The following is a 22302-nucleotide window of genomic DNA, read 5'->3' on the forward strand; positions in this document are numbered from 1 at the left end:
TAATTGTGGTGATTTTGAATCCAGAATATTAAATAACTGGTTTATAATATGGCTAAGTTTCATAGCAACCATATTATCCATGGTTTTCATCATACCATGTTTTCAGTTGTTGCAATACTTTAGCCCATGCTATTTATGATGAAATTCCTTAACAGGTAAGAGATCAGGATAAGGTGAATTGACTGATTTTATAAAATACTACTCTATTTCCAAGATAGGGCAAAGTCAGCAGATCCCTTTGCAAACATAAAACATACCTCTTTTCAGTTTCTGCTAGGCTTCAGATTTCTCTTCCTGGGACACCACTGGATATGGATCAAGAAAGGTTCTATACCATAGGTCAGCACATTTTTCTGTACAGGGTCAGGTCATAAATATTTTGGACTCTTCAGATCATGTGGACTCTGTCACTACTCGCCTCTGTTGAAAGCAGCCTTAGGCAATACCACAAAAGGGTTTGGGGCCACAATTGGCTGACCCCTGTTCAATTCGCTTTGCTTTAAAATTTAATCTCTAAGCAGATCACTGTGTTTGAAGGATAATACCCAGGATGGCTTACATTTAATTAGAGTGATTTATGTCTTGTGACATTATAACATGCTCTCTTATGTTGAGACTTTGAGGCCAGAGAAATATGGTTGGAATTTCAGTACTACTCAGCAGTAGTTGTGGACTGGAATCTCTCTACAGTCTTTATTTTCCCATTTATGGAATGTGGATAATAAATCTTACTTTGGAGGGGTCTTGTAATGATTAAATGAGAATGTATGCCAAGTGCCTGACACAAAGAACATGCTCAAAAATATTAATTTCCCTCTCAGACCCTGCAACAATATCCTCCTCTACGCATATGTAGAACTGGACAATACCTTCACTTCATTTACCCAATATCAAAACCTTCTCTCAGATCTTAGAAGTTTAAAACCCTCTCCATTTCTGGAAGTCTGTTCTGGGTGGTTCTTGCAACCTTTTATATGTTAACTACAATCTGTCATCAAAGTATTTACGAGTCCTTGATTCTGATAATTCTCAGGGAAGTAAAGAGAATCTATAAAATATATTACCGGATTTTAAAGGGCCACTATTCAAAAGAGATCTCATAAAGAGAGTAACAAATTTATCTTTTATTTGATGTTTGCTATGAGCATATCGAAGCTTCTTAGGATTCGTTTTACTATAAAATTGCATAGGGAATTCACTTTTAGTGTCATAAGTAGTGGGTTGAGAGAACAATACTACTTGAAATTATTCCCATTTGAAAAGTTTAATTGAAAAATATAAATACACACTGCTATTTAAAAAAATAAATAAATACACATATGAAGCCCTGGTGGTAAGAAGTGCTTTCGTAGATGGAGAGTGATTTTGTGTGTATTTACTTGTGTAAACATACTTGGAGACTATAGAATGAAGTGTATTTAGCATTAGACTTTTATAGTTGGGGAATATTTAAGTCCTTCCATAATTAAAAAAAAGGAATTTGCTTTTTGTCACTAGGGAAATTATTATAATCAATGCTAATGTGGCTATTTTACATGTATAAAGTAATAACATCTTTAAAGAAGTAGTGTAGTAAAAAAGCAATACAATTTGGGGAAATAATAAGCGAGCAGAAGTTATTTGTTTGCCCCCTTTGGATCTCAATTGAATTTGTGTCTGACTTTGATGAACAGAATGTTACAGAGGTGACATTATGCTAGTTCTAGAGTCTAGGCCTAGGAGACCTTGAAGCTTCTACTTGCCTCTTTGGAACCCTGAGGTCATGATGATGCAAAGTCTGATGTGAAACACCACAGGATGGTCGAGCACCTGGGGAAGAGCAGAGGTGCCCCAGTGCAGAGCTAGCACCCATCTGCAGGCACGTAAATGAGTTCTGCCTAGGTCCTTTGGCCTCAGGTGAGCTGTCATCTGATAGCTCACTCAGTGGATCCACATGAGTGAGTGTAGGAAAGACCATCAGGAGTCACTCCTAGATGGTCAGCCAACAGAATCAAGAAAGTAAGTAGTTACTGTTCTTAAAACATGAAGTTTTGACAATGTTTGCTATTCATGCCTGAAAACTAATTTGAGTGAATACTTGTTTTTGTAGTATAAAGAGCCCAAGGCAAGGACAAAGATAAGTGAAAAGCAACTTAACCAGGTTTGATAACTTTTAAGGAAGTAATATTCAGCTTACTTCCTTTAACTTTAAAAATGTTGGCCTTGGTGGTACATGCCTGTAATCCCAGCAGCTTGGGAGGCTAAAACAGAAGGATTTCGTGTTCAAAGCCAGCCTCACTCAGCAATGGTGAGGCGCTAAGCAACTCAGTAATACCTTGTCTCTAAATAAAATACAAAATAGGGCTGGGGATGTAGCTCAGTGGTTGAGTGCCCCTGATTTCAATCCCTAGTACGGAAAAAAAAAAAAAAAGAAGAAAAGGAAAAAAGAAATGAGGCCCATAAGTATTCAAAGTTGAAAATAAACATAAGTAAGGAGGTAGTATAGGATTCTAGAAGGAAAATTGGATAGGAAATTGGCAGAACTGGATTATGGTTCTCTTTTTATTACTTGGTTTAATGACCTTAAAAGTTGTGCAGCCTCTTGGTGTCTCATTTCTTCAGCTATAATGTCAGGACCACACAACTGCTCATTCATTCATTCATTCATTCATTCAAGAAACATTGATCAGTCCTACTGGTTGGGAACCATTGCTTTGGGAAGGGGGTAAGATGATAGGAGACTTTAAATTTCTTGCACAAAGCTTCTGTGTGTGTGTGTGTGTGTGTGTGTGTTTGTGTGCATGTGCGCATGAAAGTATGTGTGTTATGCACTGCTAGAGTCTGAACCCAGGGTTGCCTTGCACATGCTAGGTAAGCAGTACAAGCTATGTTGCTGGATCTTCTACTTACACACTTCTGTATAATTTGCTTTTGAAAATATAGTTTAATTTTATAATTAGCAAAAAATAATGAAGATGTTGTTATGGGCTAAAATGTATGCCTCTAGAATTCAAATGTTGATGCTCTAATTTCCAGTGCATCAGAATATGGCTATATTTGGAGAAATGGTCTTTAAAGACATGATTAAGTTAAAATGAGGCTGTTTGGGGGTGCATCCTAATCCAATATGACTAGTGGATATCCTTGTAAGAAGAGGAAGTTTGTACATACCAAGGGACAAGGGACACAGAACACAGAGAAAAGGCTACACAAGGACACAGTGAGAAGATGGTCATCAGCAAGCAAAGGAGAAAGGCGTAAGAAACCAAGTGTACTGACACCTTAGATTTCTAACCTCTAAATCAGTGAGAAAATAAATTTCCATTGTTTAAGACACAATGGTGGCCCTAGCAAACTAATAAAGATATTTTCATATTGGAAAGAGATAATACTTTTAATGAGTTCATGGTACTTATTCTTGGCATGCTCATATTCAAGCAGGAGGAGAGAAATATGAACTTTTGCAGTATGATGAATGCTATGCCGGGACCAAGTACACCATGGATATCTAGTGGTGGAGGGACCTATTTAACTATGGACAGGGAGATGCTGTATCAGGTGAGGAGAGTTTAAGAAACTTACTCTGAGGGTGGGAAGCCACCTTTAATGTTGAAGGAGGAGTAGGTATAGTAACAGTCTTATCTACTGGCCCCTCTGCTGACCCTTTGTGTTTGGATGTCAAATGAAATGTTGGCTCCCAGTTAAGGATTTTAAGAATGGTTACCTTCTGATATACTAATGTAATTTCTATTTTACTTGAAAAATAAAAAAAAATTCTACTTTACTTTAAAAAATCATCATCCCCACCTCATTAAAGATATTTTAATATAAAAATAGGAATATTATTTTATAATAAAGGACGGTTCTCCAAATGGAATGCATTTAGCTTTAATTTCCATGTATTATCCTTGGCTTGTGTACTGCACATGCATAATTGAACAGCCCTAAGAATTTCAAGTCAACTAAGAACACAATATTTGTTTGTTTGTTTGAATAGGGTGAATATTTCTTCTTCTCCTCCAAAATGGATACCTTCTTTTTTCCATAGAAATAGAGATAAAATGAGATACATGACCACTCAGCTAGAAATGATATCTTTAACATCTTTCACAGCTGGATGTGATTGTGGGGTGTAAGTTGGAGTAATGTATAAAGTGACATAGTGTGTACTTTCTGGGTCATCTGTGCCTTATAATGGAAGTCATTTGAGTTGGAGTTCCTCCCTTTTCTTTTCTATGGGTTGGAACATTGAGTGTGGATACAACCCAACTTTGACTATGAGGTCATTTTAGGGAACAATGAAATAGAAAATGGAGAGAATCTGAGTCCTTGAGTGTCTGCAAGAGACCCATGCTTTTCACCTTGAGATTATACCATGAAGAAGAAATGAACTTCCATTTTTTTTAAGCCTCTGCATATAGATGTATATTTTGGGGGTTTTCTTTCTTTCAGCAGCAAGCCTACTAGACGATTTAGTTATGACTTTCACAATAATATTTGCCTTCCAACTTCCCCTTCAAAAGTTCCATGCCACTCCTATTTATCCCACCCACAAGAGATAGCTAAACAACTAAGTCACTAGAGAAAGACATTTAGGTAATATTTCCCTATGTCAATGTGGAATTCCCCTAAATAGAGAAGGATGGTTACCTTCTTACTGCTCTTGCATAGTTTCTCACACTAGTCTCTGTCTGTTCCCTTTGCCCTACTGAGATGGTTAACCATTCCCATGGGGTTTCACTACCCACCCAATGGACACAGCTCACCATTAGGACTTTCTACCTGTATCTCACTTCCCTTTTCTCCCTTCTGAGTACAGCCTCTTTTACTTTCCAGTCAACTAGATGGTACATATCCCCTTTCAAATCATACAGAAACTTTTTTCAAATACTTATTGAACATGTGCTTTATAAGGTATAAAATGACAACTTTTCATTCTAGTTGCAAGAAATAGACAAAAAGGCAGTATGTACATTAATTAAAGTGAAAATTCCTCTCCCATGCAGTGGCACATGCCTGTAATCCTGGTGAGTCTGGAGATTGAGGAAGGGATCACAAGTTCGAAGTCAGCCTGGGAAACTTATGGAGACCCTGCCTCAAAAATAAAATAAAAAGGGCTGGAGATAGAGCTCAATCGTAAAGCAACTCTGGGTTCAGTCCCCAGTACCAAAACAAAAACAAAAATGCAAAAATTCCTATAAATGGAGTAAGTATAGTGTATTATATTGGGATAAGTACAGTGCATTATGGGAATAGTTAAGGGAGGCAAAGCACCCACTGTACAGTAGGGAGTAGGATTAACAGTGTCAAGTGAAATAAAAACTTTTTTAAAAAAGGTGAAATAAATATAGGTATTAATAGCAAAAAGCCATATACCTATTAATTAATAGGACAATTTTAAAACTTCAAATCATGTAAAATATGCAAAACAGAAACAGTTTTTTTCTGTCCCACATCTTAGTTCTAATCCCCATAGTAATTCATTAATATTTGGTATGTGTTGTTGCATTTATATAGTATATAAATGGGGGGTAGGGTTGTGGCTCAGTGGTAGAGTGTTTTTCTGGCATGCCTGATGTCCTGGGTTCAATCCCCAGCACAGTAAAAAAAAAAAAAAAAAAAAAAAAAAATCTAATTTTAGTATATATATTGTGCAGTGTGTGTGTGTGTGTGTGTGTGTGTGTGTGTGTGTGTGTAGTGCTGAGGATCAAGATCAAACCCATGGCCTCACATGTGCTAGGCTAGCACTCTACCACTGAGCTGTACCCCCAGTCTTGCAACTTCCTTTTTTTTTTTTTTGTTTCTCCTACATGTTCTTGTTTTCTTATCAGGACATGTATATTTACCTCATTTAGAAAATAGGCCTTGATTACCCTACTAATGATAAACTAACTTGTTTAATAAACCTCTCCCTTTTGACATTTATAATTTAAAATGTTTTTTCTTCTATATTCATATTTCAAGAGAATCCATTAGCCTATGGTAAATATTAAGAGAAAAGGACTACAGTATAACTCTTCTGTAACTACTCAAGATGTGTGAGGAATAAAATATCACACATTTTTGGATGTGTGAGTATAAGAAGGTACCTTCTTTTCTTTCAGGAGAACTTACATGAGGAAACATTCCAGCAAAATCAAAATCAAAGCAAAACTTTGACCCCAAGGGGATTTAAAGGATGTAAAAACATGAGTGAGTAATCAAGCTAGTAAAATTCAAAAGACTAGAACAGGGGATCATAGCATGTTTCTGAAAGGGGAACTTAAACATTATTGAGAAATCAGTATGTCCCAAGTAATTTTTAGGCTTTTTCCAATTCTGAACAAAACATGCAAGGATTTTAAATCAAGATAACATTTTTTCAAAAATAAAGTAAGCAACAATGGTTAAAGAATGCTTGAAAAATAGGACTGGAAGTTGGTATTTGCCTTATTAGATGCTGGAGAATTATGTAATAGTTAAAGCATGTTAAATACTGAGACTAGCCAGAGAAAATAGTGATCAAGAAGAGAGCAATAACCTGGAACTTAAGTTTATAAAATAGAAAAGTATAATAGGAGAATACCTTTCAAGGTGGATGAAGTGGCTCATGCCTGTCATTCCAGCAACTTGGAAGCTGAGGCAGAAGAATCTCAAGCTTGAGGCCAGCCTCAGAAACTTGGTGGGACCATCAGCAACCTAGCAAGACCCCCCATCAATTTAGGGAGAACCTGTGTTTTAGTCAGCTTTTTTTACTGCTGTAAACATAAGACATGACAAAAACAATTTTGAAGAGAAAAAATTTATTTTGTGGCTCATAGTTTCAGAGGTCTCAGTGCATAGACAGCTGGCTCCATTTCTCAGAGCCTGTGGAAAGGTATAATATCATGGTGAAAGGGTGTGGTGGAGGAAGACAGCTCAATGGCGGGGGAGGGAGAGAGGGTGGGAGGAAGAGAGAGAGAGAGACTGACTACTTTGTTCAACAAGGACAAAATAAAAACCCCAAGACAACCTCCAATGACCAACCTCCTCTATAGTTACCACCTAGTTAATTTTTATCAGGGGTTTACTGCACTGATTAAATTAAGATTCTCTTAACCCAATATTTTCACCTCAAAACTTTCTTGCATTGTCTCATGAGTTTTTTTTTTTTTTTTAATCGAGATTCAATTCAAGGGCACTCAACCACTGAGTCACATCCCTAGCCTATTTTGTATGTTAGATGTTTAGAGTCTCGCCATTGCTGAGGCTGGCTTTGAACTCAGTCCTCCTGCGTCAGCCTCCCAAGCCACTGGGATATACATGGGCTTTTGATGGATGCTTGATATCTAAATAATAACACTCTGTCTCAAACTAAAATATAAAAAGGGTAGGGGATATAGTTCAGTGGCAAAGTGCCCCTGTGTTCAGTCTCCAGTACAAAAAAATTATACACACACACACACACACACACACACACACACAAACACACACACAAACACACCCACCCACACAGAAATGAATTGCAAATCTAAGGGTAAGAAATTATTTCTAAGTAATGCTAGTAAAATTAACTTTTTGATGAAAATTATATCAGATTATTGCATCAGAGCATACATATAGATAAATTAAAGAATTAAAAATTCAACTATAACAAATGGGAAGTGGTACAGAAGAACATTTATATCATCCCTTAAGAGGAAGGACTACCTCATCAAAAAGCAACAGAAAGTACCATAGGAAAAGAAAACATATTTGACCATATAAAAATATAGAGTTCTGGACTTAAAGTACAGATAAAAGGAAAGGGCAAATCACAAACTAGGAAAGACTTTACAACAGACGTCACACAAAAAAACGTGTTACTATCATTTGTCAAAACTGCAATACTGGTTACATCCAATTCCCAGCCTGTCAGTCCTAAACCTTCACAGATGCAAGTGTCTGATTAAAAATACCATGTGCAGTGGTCTAACTTTAAATTGGCTGTTAATTGCCTTCAAGTGAGACTTCAGTCTGCTTCCAAAATTGTAATATATTTGCCTGGTTCATTCAGTCTCCCACATTCCCCAATCACTATTTCATACCCTCTCCTCACACTGCAAACTTCCAGCACCTCCTTCCCATCTTCACTCTAAATTGATGGGTTTGCTTGTTTCACACAGAACTTCCACACACACCTTTTACTGTATCAGCTCACCTTCCTCCTGTTCCAGAAGATCTGTCTCTGCTCCCAGCAATCCCTCCCCAAGGGCTCTAGTTCCCATGCCCTCCCACCTACTCAAAGACAAGGATGTGTCTCCAGCGACCTGACCCTCCCCCACTTAACTACCGCTTATAGTCATAATATCATATGTGTGTGTGTGTGTGTGTGTTTCACATTTTTTTTTTTAAAATACCTTTTGTCCCACTACTCACCAAGTTGTTACTCCATATCTGCTCTCCTCTGCAGCAGGCTTCAAGGAAGAACTGACATACCTCCTTGACATTTCTAATTCCTGCACTTTTGTTCTTTCTTAAACTCAATCCATTCAGACTTTTGCCCTCCCCCAACTTCATGGCAACTGCTCTTGTCAAGGTCACCATAACCTTCACTTTTGACATCTAAAATGGTTCTCCTTGTCTTTCTACAACCCCCCAAATCGTTCCACTTGCAGCTTTCTCCATGTCAGTTAATGACACCATCTTTCTAGTTATTTAGACCCAAAATCTGGAAGTCATATTTGACTCATTTTCTCATACTGTGCTTTCAGTAACACAGTGATTCCATCTTCCACAGAGATCCTGATGCTGATCATCTTGTCCCATGGTCACTGCTACCACCCTTGTATGCCACATCTCAAGTGGATCAATATGAAATCTCCTGATTTTCCTCTTTTTTACCCTTGCTATTTTTGTTCTTCAGCCAACAGTCAGAGTGACTCCTAAGTCAGGTTAGTATGTCAGATCAGTGCTCAAAACACTCCAATAGATTCCTGTTGCAGAATAAAAATGTCCTCATATATGATACACCCCCTATTCCTCCTCAGCTTCTAGACTCTTTCCTTGTTCTCTCTTCAAGCCACAGCAGTCTTCTTTCTGTTCCTGCAAAAAGCCAGATGTGGTCATACCTTTTCAATGGCTCTCTGTCTGGACTGTCTAAACTCAGATATCCACCTGGCTTGTTTGCTCCCTCTTCACCCAAGTATCCCCTTCTCTGACCACTGTTTGCATCTCTACCTGCAATATCTCTTTCCCCTCCCTTGCTTAATTTTCACCTTAGTACTCATCATGCTCTCTCATACTATATAATTTATTTATTTTATTGTCTTTCTGCTCCCTTAGAATGAAAGCTCCATGATGTCAGGGATTTTTGTATTACTTTTTACAGATGCAGTCTCAGTGCTGGCACGTTATTGATTGCTTAATTAAAAATTGTTGGATAAGTTAATGAATTAAGTTTAATGCCTATATAAAGACCAAATGGAAGTGTAAGTCTCTTCTAAATTCCCAAGATGTAATTTGATAATATATATCAGAAGTCTTAAATACTCAACTATTTCACTCCTAGAAATTCATCAGTACAGGTTTTCCCTAGTTAGTATAAGGGAAACATTGTTCCAGAGTATTAAGAAGTATGTGGGGAAGAAAGAGAAAGAAAATTCTGAGAAAACAAATTGCTTTACCTGCTGTAGTTCTCAGAGTTAGTTACATTATAGATTACCTAGGGAACTTTAAAATATGTTAATGCCTATGTCCCACCTTGAGGGATTCTGATTTAATTGGTTGAACTGGTTGTCTCTCTTTTTGTGATATTAGCGGCCTTTGGTGATTATGACTGAGATCCGTTAGTTCATTAGGAGACGAAGGTGGTAATCCTGTTATCTCCCAGTTTGTGTTCTTTAATACACAAAATGAAGGATTCAAGTAAGTACTTTATCTGTAAGCATCCTTCCACCTGGGACACACTTTGTTCATATAAGAAATGCTCTTAATTAGGGGTTTGTGTGGAAACAAAATTGTATTGTTTGTATTGTATTGTTTCTTCCTGGTAATTTACGTGTGTGTGTGTGTGTGTGTGTGTGTGTGTGTGTGTGTGTGTGAGAGAGAGAGAGAGAGAGAGAGAGAGAGAGAGAGAGAGAGAGAGAGAGAGAAACTTGCTAATGCTCCAAAATAAGAGAGCATCTATTTTTACTATGGAGAAACTATGATAGTAAGTCAGAATTCTGTATAGTCCTCAAGTCCACTCTAACATGTGTCAGGCATGATGATAGGGTCTCTCACTTACTTTTTGTAGGGCCTGTTAAAGAGTAGGGCTCTGAGACCATGCAAGCTAGATTTATACACTGTTTTCTTCATTCATTCATCTGTTCATTCCCAGTGTTCTGGGAACATCAGCAAACACTAATAACTTTTTTTGAAGCATCTAGTTACATACAGTATTCTTAGAATTCTGTAGGACTTTTTATTCTGCAAAAACCTTTACTGCTCAGTTTGTATATGTGATATGTTGGATTTTTTACAATATCCATTAACGTATGAGGACCATGATATCTCAACCAAGTAAATAAATCTTCCACCATTAAAAAAATATTTTGCCCTGTTCTGCTGGCACTATTTTTATTTTTTCATAAATGATAAATTTGATCAACTTTTTAGAAGTATGGTACACTTGTAAGAAGCTTTTGAGAATGTAGAAGCCTCTGTCATTAAAAAGATAATTTTATTTTGAATTAATCTGTTTAGGGATTAAGAGAAACTACAAAGTTATTTCTCACAAGTAGATTCCACTGCCTCCCCACAGTCAGACACCGGGGATCACATGTTACTGCATTTGTCATGGTGATTTACAAAATCTTTGAGAAATTAAATTACCCATTTAGATAATAAAAGAAGGGACATGTTAGGACAAATAGCTTGTTTTTAGAAAAAGTTATATGTACCAGTTAATTTAAAATCATACCTCCATAACCCACTATAAAATTAGAACAATCATTTTACATATTAAGTAACATATTAATTGGTAAGTGCTTATAAGTATAATAGGCCTGGCACAGAGCAGATGCTCAGGGTGTGTCAGCATTAATCATTCTGATTTGTGTAGCTACTACTGCATTTGTAATTAAACATTATTTCTGAGTCTTTTGGTTAAATCTTTTAAAGAAAATTAAGACTTTTTTTTTACCTTGCCAATTATGTTACAAAGTGGATTATTTATGTAACATGAGAACACTGAGGTTCTTCTAAATTTTTTTTTTCTTAGTTTCACCACACTAACCATCTATTATCAAACAGTCCTTGTTGAGCTGTTTTTTTTTTTTTTTGATGTTGTAATAGTTTTAGTTCTTTTTTTGTTGGTAGTGGTGGTGGTAGTTGTTATTTTATTTTTTTGCTTTTTTATTTTATTTTATTTTATATTATTTAGTACTGGGGATTGAACCCAGGGTGCTTTACCACTAAGCTACATACCCAGTTCTTTTTTGGGGACAGAGTCTTGCTAAGTTGCTAAGGCTGGCTGGCTTTGAACTTCTAATCCTCCTGCCTGCAGCCTCCTGAGTCCCTTGGGAATACAGGCATGCACTACCACTCCCATTTCTTGTAATTGTTTTACATAAATGGATAGTGCCACGTGGGAATGGATTTTAATAATGCCAGAAACTAAAACCTGTAAGTGAGTATAGGTAGTGGGTGCTGGACACAATTTACATGAAACCTTTATCAATGAGGATTTTTACCAATGAGATATTGAAAACCTTTTAATACAGAATTCTAGTGGTTGCTTTTCTATATCATACTGAGTCTCACTAAGCATTCCTTCATGAAAATTTATGGTGTTGAGTTTCTGGGCACAAAGTAGAAGAGGCCATCATTTTAGAATAAGTTTATATTTGGCTGTGAAAAACAAAGAAGGTCCAAAGAACACACAAGCTTTAGAAGGCAGAAGACTAGAAGACTGTGAAGTAATTGTGTGAATATCCTAAAAAAATCAGCAATATAATAATTATTATCTAACTGGGTGCACTGAGTGGCAGATCTCCTTGTTTATGTAATTGAACGTTAATATTGGGAAAGGTTGTTTGCCTAGTGATTGTTCTTCACATCCCCTTTCTCTTTTCATTAATCATCACCTTTGGGGAGTGATTTGGGAGTAGTTGAAACCAACTAACCTAACTTAAAAAGTTCCAATACTGCCTGCACTATCTTGTTTCTCAAAGCTGTCTTTAGTTTTGGTAAATGAAAAAGCATATGGTTGCCATTTCCTTTCTGAGAACTGCTGAGTTACTAGGGAAGGAAGTAGGAGATGTTCGGCTGAGCTGTATAGTGGGGGAGGGAGATTTGGGAAGGGCTGGGCCAGCAAAAGCAGAGCACTAGCTTCTGCTTTTGCTGGGCTTGGTTTCCTAAGTGTCTGCTTCCTCTTTATAAAATGTCAACATAATTAGTCTGAGCAACCCTACATAATCTCCTCTTTCTGGGGGTAAATAACTGAGAATTTCGGGAGTGGCTAACTTTCTTTGCCAAAAACTTGGCCACAAATCTACTTAACATTCTTAATTGGTTTCCTGTTTGTATCTTTTTAAGAACTCATCAAACTTTTTTTTTTAAAGTTCTGATTTAAATATTGCTCATGTGAGAGTGTTTTGCCTGCATTAAAAATAAGCTTTGAGGAATATCTGATTGAAGTGTCTGTCAGATAACCATGGTGAATAGGAAGTTCTTTTCTGGATTTGGAGTCTGGGGGAGAACTGAGGTTGGACCCTAGTTCTGCCATTAACTGGCATGTTTTCATTTGATGTAGAAATCATGCTCATCATATTATTTTACACCACTTTCCAATATTACATCATTGTCTTTGGCACTCTGAGCCCTTTTGTCTGTGAACTGGAAGCTTCTGCTTCTTTAGAAAAAAATCTTGACTTTCTTACTAATGTTGTGATTATTTTTGAAACGTTTTTTAGGGTAATAATATAGCTATTCTTGCAGATAACCAGAAAGGAGAAAAAACTTGCATGCTTCTTACATACAAATTCTTTGACATGCCTCCCAACATTTCTAGTTAACTAGATGCTTATTTTTTTAAGAATTAATTTTTAGTTGTCCTTTTGCTACCACATCATTTCTTCCATCGTTTTAAATAATCCCACCACTGAACTTTAAATATAAAAATATTTCTTAGCAGGAGACTTCTGGAGTAAAAATTGCCTACATTCAGAACCCAGTTTGATCATTCTCCAGATATGTGGTTTCTGGTGAGTTTTCTCATCCTTAAAATGGGGATTAAAATTAGCACTCCCTACAAAGGACCCATGAAAAGATCAGTGTTAAGCAATTACTCTTTCCTTTAATAATAGAAAATTGGCTACTAGAAAATAGTGAGTATCCATCAACCATTTGCTAGACACCAGTTAAATGTTTTACTGATCCTGTTTCATCCTCTATGAGGTAGGGATCCCAGGTCTGTTTTTCTGATGATTAAATTATGGACCAAAGGTCACACAACTGGTAAACAGTTCAAGGCCAGGTTTGTTTCTAAAGCACATTTTTTTCTTTCTTCAGGTTATGTTTCAGGGTTTCCCGACGCTGATATATGATTACTTTTGATTGTATAAAAACAAGTGTAAATTAAAAGAAAAGTCAAATGACGAAGGAAACCTGTCTGCAAAGATATTTAACTGCTTGTCTATCTTCTTTGTTTTGTAGAGTGAAAAGTGGAAGACCAGGTCGGATGGTCTGTGTTGAAGACCTGCCTGTTGCGCTGCCTGGATGATCTTTATCAAGCAACCCTCATCTTTCTAGATCCCAGGTTAAATATGCTTAAAATGGTGAAGCTGAGCTGATCTCCAATTTCCCTTCTGGTCCGAAAACTCCAATATTACAACCATGGAACCATTCACCATCCCAGCCCGTTTTTCCTTGATCCTGAACCCAGCTAACCATGCCAGAGCCCTGTTCTAATTCAATTGCATACTTTTGCACCTGCTGAATCCTAAACTCAATCGTTCCCGTGACCGCAGGACCATAGGGCATGGGTTGGGGACCGAACGCTGAGTGCCAAGGAGAAAAAGTGAAGAAGACCCTGACGTTGGCCAGCTTGTAGTAAAAGCTTGCAGCAGGAAAGTTAACCAGGGAAGAATTGAGGTTGCGCGGCGACGGAGGGCGGGGGCGAAAGCGGATTGGCAGGCTGGGGGTGGGGCCAGCACTGACAGCCCCGGGGGAGGAGCTAAGGAAGCTGCGTGGGCGTCGTTGGTTCCTTTCCATCCCTTGGTTTCCCCGACCCTGCGCCACACGGGCGTGGTGGCGGGCGTGCCGACGCCGTTTGACGTCACAAGGGGCGTGGCTGCCTGGTAGTCCACCGGCGCGCGGGCGCGTTCGGCAGTCGCAGTTTGGGACGCGGGGCGTGCGGTTGCAGTTTTCTTTCCCGTTTTGCTGTCACAGCCGATCCCTTCTCCGAGTCCAGGATAGACTGGGCGCGCGCCCGCGTGTGTGTGTGTGTGAGCGGGACTCAGGGCAGAGGTGTCCCCTCACTGTCTTTTTTTTTTTTTTTATTCCTTTTATCCAAAGAAGGCAGTTCTTACCTTTGCCTCCCGGTCGCCCATTTGGGAGCCCGGCTGGCGTGCGGAGTGGTTCGGGTTTTCTTTTTGTTTTCTTTTTTCTTTTTTTAATTTTGAACTTGTGAGCGCTCTCCCCCTCCTTTTTACCCCCTCTTCCCCTCCCCCCAATTTGGGCTCAGTGCCGCCAGCGCTGGTTTCCTTGAATAACCGCTTTCTGCCCATTCTCTGGCAACCCCAGCCTCAGTTTGTCCCTCCGCCCTCGCCCCTGGCCCGGGAGGGTGGGAAGCCTTGTCCCCGCCCTTCCCGTCCGCGTCTCGGCAGCGGTAGCCGCACCTGCTCAATATGAATGGGGTCAACGACCCACCTCTTTTTATAAAAGATATTAAGCCCGGACTGAAAAACTTAAATGTCGTCTTTATTGTCCTGGAGATAGGTAAGTGGGGTCTGCAGCCCACCCCACCGCCCCATGTGCGCCCCGGGTTCGGAGGGAAGGACGCCGCCGGCGCGAGCCGGGGCTCCCCTCCCCCCTGCTCGTCCTCCCCGATCCCCTCCCCCACCCACGTGGTCCCAGTGGCCCCCGCCGGCGCTCTGATCCCACAGCGGTTTGAAGTCAGGGCTTGACCTCTCCTCTTTCCAAAAGTATTAAAATACGGAGGAGAAATAGCGTCTTCCTCGTTAATCTAATACGCCCCTCTCCCTTTTGATTTTTAAATCTTCACAGGACGCGTGACCAAAACCAAAGACGGCCATGAAGTCAGATCGTGCAAAGTAGCAGATAAAACGGGCAGCATCACTATTTCCGTGTGGGATGAGATTGGAGGTCTCATACAGCCAGGGGATATTATTCGGTTGACCCGAGGGTAGGTGTGTAAAAGAGGGTGGGGGGCCGGTGAGCCTAACAGTGCAGATTCTGGATTGGCTGGCTCCCAGGATCCTGCCAAGTACTGAAGTTCCATACTTTTTCTGTGGGCCGCTCCAAAGTTTTGAGCCCCTTTGGTGTTAATATTAATGAGCTGCGTTGGAATGCAGCCCAACCTTGCAGGTAAACTCGGTAGGTTTCAGACAGGAAATTCATTTCCTCTCCCTCCAATTTACAGGGTAGTTATGTTTTAAAATACTGGCCTTGGAGTCATTGAGTCTTTCTAGTAGATTGGTATAGTCCATGATCTTTTCTAAACTTTTAATTGAGTATATTTAGTTCATTTCTATCTCTCCTTTTTTAATGACTTGAAATCCTTCCAATAATTTTTTTAAATACTTATTTTGTGGACAGAAAACTAATTGGAAGATTTTGTATTTTCTGTGGTACAAATTTGTACTCAGAAATTAGACAATGTCTGGAAGCCTCATTCTGTAAAATGATTTTTTCTGTTTTCTGTCGTAAGGTCAAAGTGGTAAGGCCAAAATGATACATAGAAAAAGTTTGGCAGAAAGACTTCTATGATACCTTCATTCAGAAGATTTAGGTGGCAAATTGGTGGTTTTAAAAAACAATTTAGCCCTTTTTTTTTAATAGACTAAGTTAAAAATTTTGCCAAATCTTTATCTTAAGAAGACAAAAGGCCAGGAAAGTGTCTTGAAAACAGAAGCTGGGAACTTTTGTGATCAATAGAATTGTAATAACTACAGGAAAAGTTGGTGGAGATTGATGTTGGTTAATAAGTAGAATCCAAGGAAATATTTGAGTGCCCTGGGTGTAGGAGCTTAGAGCTCTTTGATACTATCTTATAGGTCTTACAACATCTTCAGGAAGTGAGGTAGAGTATCATCAATGCAGGAAATGAGAGTCAGGACTTAGACATTTTATTCTCAGAACACTGACTCATTATGACACTAATTATGTTTTTTAAACTTCCACATCCTCAATTTACACAAAAGAAAATTCCTACCTGGGAGAGTGTGGTAAGGATTAGCTTAATTGAAGTTTTTTGACCCCCCCAGAATATCCTTTTTCCAGTGATTAAAACTACTTTATACAAAAAACAGTATCTCTTTTCAAGTATTTCCTATACTGTAGTCAGTCATGATGTTTCCATCTAAACATTTGTCAAAAAAGCTAAAACTCATTAGTATACTATTTAAGGGGCCCAATGGCTAAGAAGTACAATTTATTTATTTTTGATGCTGGGGATTCAACCCAGGGACACTTAACCACTAAGCCACATCCCCAGCCCTTTGTATTTTTTATTTATAGAGATAGTCTCTTGCTAAATGCTGAGGCTAGCCTCAAACTTGCAATCCAGCCTCAACCTATCTAGCCACTGGGATTATTATAGCTGTGTGCCACTGTGCTGGCTAAGGAGTACAATTTAAAGGAAAATTCAAAACTAAAGAAGTTCTCTTTACCACTTCATTGGGAACTCTTCATCTTATGGAAGTAGAAGAAAAGCAGTTAAAATTTGGCTATACCATGACAATAAGTGTAAAAGGAAACATGGGGTGATAACTTTTTACATCTTGTGGCTGAAAATAATAAAAATAACTTTATACACACACTTATAATACAAAGTTGTAGATAGACACAACACCTTAATTGTATTTATTTTTATGAGGTGCTGAGAATCAAGCTTAGTGCCTCACACGTATGAGGCAAGTGCTCCACCACTGAGCCACAATCCCAACCCCTAAAAATAACTTCTGCTTAAATATCTGCAATTAAAAGCTTTTCCTATATTGACTGACTAAAGATGTAATCATCTGGGGCATAACAATGCTTGCTTTGCTAAAGGAAGTTTTCTTTCATTTCTAGGGTTGAACTTAAGTAATTGTGTCACAATTTGGTGAAATAATTTTTAGCAAGTTAATGTTAGAATTGTATTTGATTTACAGAGGGCTTGATTTCCACTCCTATCCCAATACAAAATACACAGTGTAAAGGTTTATCTGACTTACATAGACAAATATACATATTTCTAAAGAATTAACGTTTCTTTTTAGATACGCATCCATGTGGAAAGGATGTCTGACACTTTATACTGGAAGGGGTGGTGAACTTCAAAAAATTGGAGAGTAAGTATTAAAATGCATTTTTGTACAATTGAATAAATTACAAATGTTTACAGAATAATTGGTAGGTATAAACTATAAATCACTAAATTGGCTTTTTTTTGATGGATACTAGTTTTAACAGCTATTAGTATATTAGTATCCTATGTTAAGGATATCCATTTTCCTGGCAGAGAGCAGTAAAACGGCAATTCATACCAGCCTCAGTGGGGCTATTTCTGGTAGGTTTTAGAAGCACGCATCTTTTAGGTGTCATTTGAATTGAATTCCCTCTTCTAGTGATTCATGAAAAATAGAGCAAGGCATGAATTTCTGGCCATGAGTTTACATGTTCTTTTTCTTTTTGTGTTTGGGTGAATTTGTACTCATGGTAAAAGGACTTGCAGCAATGAAAACTGAAGTCCTCTATTTATCTACAGCCTAGGTGTGGTGCAGGCAGCCGCAATGCGAGCTTCCATACACTGCTACCCTGGTAATGATCTCCACCCAGACCTGGAGAAACCATCCTCTCTAGGGGTGTAAAGGTAATTCACCCTCCATGTTAGCCTAGTCATTTGGCTTGTGCTCATAAAATATGGTACAGGCAGTGAGCCAGATCTTTTTTCCACTCTATTGGTTAATGCTTAAACATCTTCTTAATGTCCATTAAATTGGAGGATATTTAGAGAGAAGTCATAAATGGCACCAAAAAGAAAAAACTGACACTGAGAGGATGAGGTACTTTGTTGGGAGAAAATTATTAATGATGAAAATGAGCTTACAAGCTTTTTTAAAGATCAGAGACTGAAGTAACACTTTGTCTTTGCTAGAGGAAAAAATTTGGATCCACTCATGTTTATATGTAGAGTGGTATTATTAGCACTAAGTATTATGAAAGGTTTTAGGGTCAGTATTACCAAACCTGTCCTGACCTTCATGTATGCAGAGATATTTATAATAATGTTTGATGGTTGGTTAAATGAAGAATCACAGGAGGTCACTTAATTTCTTATGACTGCTCTTTGTCAGGGTCAGTTTAGGATTACCTAAAATGGATTCTAGTTTCTTTTTAGTGGGTTAAGGAACTAAGAAAATACATATTTGTCAGTTAGTTCATATCATGTAGTCACCACAAGCTCCAATATAAACTGGTGGCTTAATATAGCCAGTTATCTGTCCTTATCACCCAGAATCCACTCTTAACCTTGGATGATTATCTTTGCAGATTCGAAGTGATTGGTCAAAAGAGGGACTGGATGAGAGTGTGTGAATGGATCAGTGCAAATCCATCACCACTGCTGGAGAAACCACTCTGGAACCCTAAACACAGTTCACTAGCATCAGCCTGTCTGGAAAAATTGGACAAAGATTTGTTTTTGTGTCCAAAAATCCTTTGACATGATTTTCTCTTTTTTTTTTTTTTTTTTTTTGCAGTATAGAAGAATTTAAATATGAAATAGAATGTTTTATGTGTTGTAGATAGTTGGATATTTGATGTTTAATGGGACATACTGATTTTAGAGACTTTGGTTATAATGAATAGCATTAGTTATCATTTTGTTATTTATTTGACACCTAAATTTTTCATTACCAAACCTTAGGAATATTAAGGAAAGGTTGATTAATTTCAGAAGTCTATTTAACTTGTCCTTTATTTTCTTTCAGATTTTGTATGGTTTATTCGGAAGTGCCAAATTTCAGTGAGCCCAACCCAGATTATCGAGGACCGCAGAACAAAGGGGTAATTAATCCAAATATAGAGTGCATTTTTATGATTGGGCTAATATGACTGTGAACTATAGTTCTGTACTGAGGCTAATCCTGTGATACCCTGAACGTAATGAAGAGAATTGTAAAAAATAATCTTTAAAGTAACTTTCATTAAAAATACTCAATGAGTCTGTTTAGGGCATAGAATATTATGGAGATATATATGCACCATTTAGATTTTGTGGAGTGAGGAGTCATGTCAGGAAATACAGGATGTAACAGAAGCTTAAAAAAGATTTGGGGAACATTCTTGAATCTTTTACCATTGAATGGACTTGGACAAATTTTTTAAAGTATTGTTAAAAGATAATTTTACAAAACCACTAAAACTTTAAAAAGGGTATAATAAGTTTGTAATAATGAGTGTTATTTTAATCTTCATTTGTTTAAAACTTTTTTTTTTAAGGCACACAATGAACAGAAGACTAATTCCATGAATAGTAATATAGGTACAGGTACATTTGGATCAATGGGTAAGTTTTTTTTTTTTTTTTAAATTAGGTATATGCATATACATTATGGGAAGTGTGAATGATTTAGAGGAAAAGACTATCTTTAGGCATAAGTAAGTACTAAAGGTGAACTACCAATAAAAAGGGAATCTCCAAATGTTTTCTAGAAGGCAAATAATATGTACTTGCAAGCTAATTTACTGAGCACATTCTATAAATATTTGGACCAATTTCAGGGAATATAATATTGAACATTGACTAATGCAAAAAACTGGTGTATCTGTGAAAAAGTCTGATACTATTTTTCCACTTATTTTTATAAAATTTCTGTAATCTAGTTATTTATAATAGATACAGAATTAGTGGTTATGTTGGTACATTGAAAGCTGATAATCATATTAATAGTTCTGAAAAGTAATAGTAAATTAACACCTTAAATTTTCATATATAATTATTAACTGCCTTTTTGAAAGATTGGCCTTTATCCTAACAGGTCCTGGTAACCCCTGTTAAAGGTTTTTTTTTTTTTTTTTTCCCCAAGTCTTTATTAAGGAAAAGTCATTAGATTTCATTAGAATAAATGATACTTTATTTGACCTGATTGCATATTTTGGCACAACTGATCATCACACTTTGCTGTCTAAAAAAGGATTACGTTGTCTGTTTTGAAAAATTAACCATATTTGAGCAAAAATGTTGGTACTCAACATTTTTTTTTGTAGTATAAGCAGTGCATGTGTTTTCCTGTTCCTTTTCTAATCTTGTTGCCCAAATTGGCTTTTTTCCACTACTAACACAATATCAAGTTAATGTATTTATAGTACTAATACATTGTAAAAACCTAAAACTCGCCTTTTTTTCCAGTGTAAAAATAAAAGAAGTTTGTTTTCCCTAATATTTAAAAGCATTAATAGATATATTGGAACTTAAAATATGTGTAGTTTACATAGATTATTATAGACCTCTTCTGAAGATAGTGATGATTTTTTGTATTCTTTTTTAGGAAATAGCCTTCAAACTGGCCCTGAATCAAGGGGATACCAACTTTCATATGCTGGTAGAAGCAATGTCCGGGGACCTATCAATACACAGCTACCAGGAGCTGCTAATAATCAAACAGTCATGACCACAATAAGTAATGGCAGGGACCCTCGGAGAGCCTTTAAAAGATGACCTATGCCAAATAGTCACATGTAGTTTTTAAACTACGTGCCCTACTTGAACACTTAGTGCACTTTTATTTATTGTTAACTGTGAAAAATATGTCCTTTATTGGTTTCCTTTTACGTTTTTGGTTTGTTAAGAAGAGTGGTTTTTTTATAGCAAAACTGTTAAGCTGCTCAAGTCTCCTGTTGAATGGGAACACTGAAAAGTAGGGGCATATATTTTTAGAGCAAAAAGTTATTGGATATCCTCTAAAAATTGCACCCATTTCAAGGGTGAGTTATTTAAAACATCAGCTTTATAGCCTCTATGAGTCTTCTGTATGAATTTTGTAATATTTCACATAAGGCTTAATGGGAGATGTTCTTTGTCGTGAATTCAAATATTGCCAACTAAAGCAATAACCACCAAAAAAACAAAACAGAAACTTGGTCAATGCCAACAATAGTTTTTGAGTGTTTGTTACTCCAAGAATGAATGATTTTGTTGAGTGACTACCATTAAGATTTCCCAAGAAATGAATCATCTTAAATGAATCATCCTAAATTGTTTCATTACCAAAAAAGATTATCAGAATTATGGAACAGAATGCAATCTGTATTGTAATATGTAAGTTTTAGAGGAAAGCTACTTTGCTTTATTTTCAGATAGTGCTCTTAACATTTGTTATTAGCGTGGATTTTGAAAGAAAATTTTAAAAGAGGCCTTGAATATTTATTTTTGAATCTACCATGTTAAATATTGAGATGTTTAATTTGAGAGAGTTATAAAGTCATAATAAACATTGATCTAATTATTTTTAAAAATAATTTTGGTGAACGTAGTGAAGGTGATTCAAATTGAATTCATATATTAATATGCAGTCTTAAGTTATAGATCCTAGGTATTTACAGGTACTCAGCCTGAACTGAAAATCCTAGGTGGTACTTCAATTTGAAGTTGTGTGTGTTGTCAAAAGTTTCTGAATACAATTCACATAGCCTTATTAAATAGCAAAAGTTAAATGACAAAGAAGTGATTACAGCTTTATTTAGAAACATTAAGGTGGAATTTATTTATGTGTCATAAATGGTACCCACTTCTACTTTTTACTGTAGGGTGGTTAACTGGCAAATTTTTCTTTTGTTTAGAATTTACCTCTTCTTAAATATTATCTCTTGAATAAAACTTGCGTTAATGTTAACAGATTTTGGAGTTTTGGAAAATTAAAGTACTGTCAGATGTGGGTTACTGTCCTTTCAGTCCTGCCCTCATTTTCTTATTTGTGATGCTGGACTAGTTATTACAGTTGAGACCTTCTCTAAGTCTTTGATTCTACAACTGTGAAAGCAAGTAAATAATAATACTTTGTGTAGTTAAAGATGGCAGTGTGAGAAATTGGAATGATTTCTGCTAAATAGTAAGGAGTCAAATGATCATACCTCGGGAGTACAAAAATGCAGAATTTAGAAGTATTGCTATTTAGT

General features: G+C 37.1%; 1 protein-coding gene and 1 long non-coding RNA gene across 2 annotated transcripts in view; both read left to right on the forward strand.

The window, feature by feature from the left end:
- Window positions 1-14114, forward strand: part of LOC120893079 (uncharacterized) — a 92550-nt gene extending 78436 nt beyond the window's left edge. Inside the window, exons 2-3 of the long non-coding RNA XR_005738048.2 lie at window positions 13615-13717; window positions 13929-14114. This is a non-coding gene — a long non-coding RNA (uncharacterized LOC120893079). The remainder of the gene's footprint in view (window positions 1-13614; window positions 13718-13928) is intronic.
- Window positions 14115-14273: 159 nt separating this feature from the next.
- Nabp1 (nucleic acid binding protein 1) lies at window positions 14274-22019 on the forward strand. Its single transcript, XM_005324360.5, has 6 exons — window positions 14274-14898; window positions 15187-15325; window positions 17403-17474; window positions 19116-19191; window positions 19627-19693; window positions 20676-22019. The coding sequence occupies exons 1-6, from the start codon at window positions 14808-14810 to the stop codon at window positions 20843-20845; spliced, it is 615 nt and encodes a 204-aa protein (XP_005324417.1). The 5' UTR covers window positions 14274-14807; the 3' UTR covers window positions 20846-22019.
- The last annotated feature ends 283 nt before the right edge of the window (window positions 22020-22302 follow it).

Source organism: Ictidomys tridecemlineatus, chromosome 7, assembly GCF_052094955.1.
Source record: "Ictidomys tridecemlineatus isolate mIctTri1 chromosome 7, mIctTri1.hap1, whole genome shotgun sequence".
Lineage (NCBI taxonomy): Eukaryota > Metazoa > Chordata > Mammalia > Rodentia > Sciuridae > Ictidomys > Ictidomys tridecemlineatus.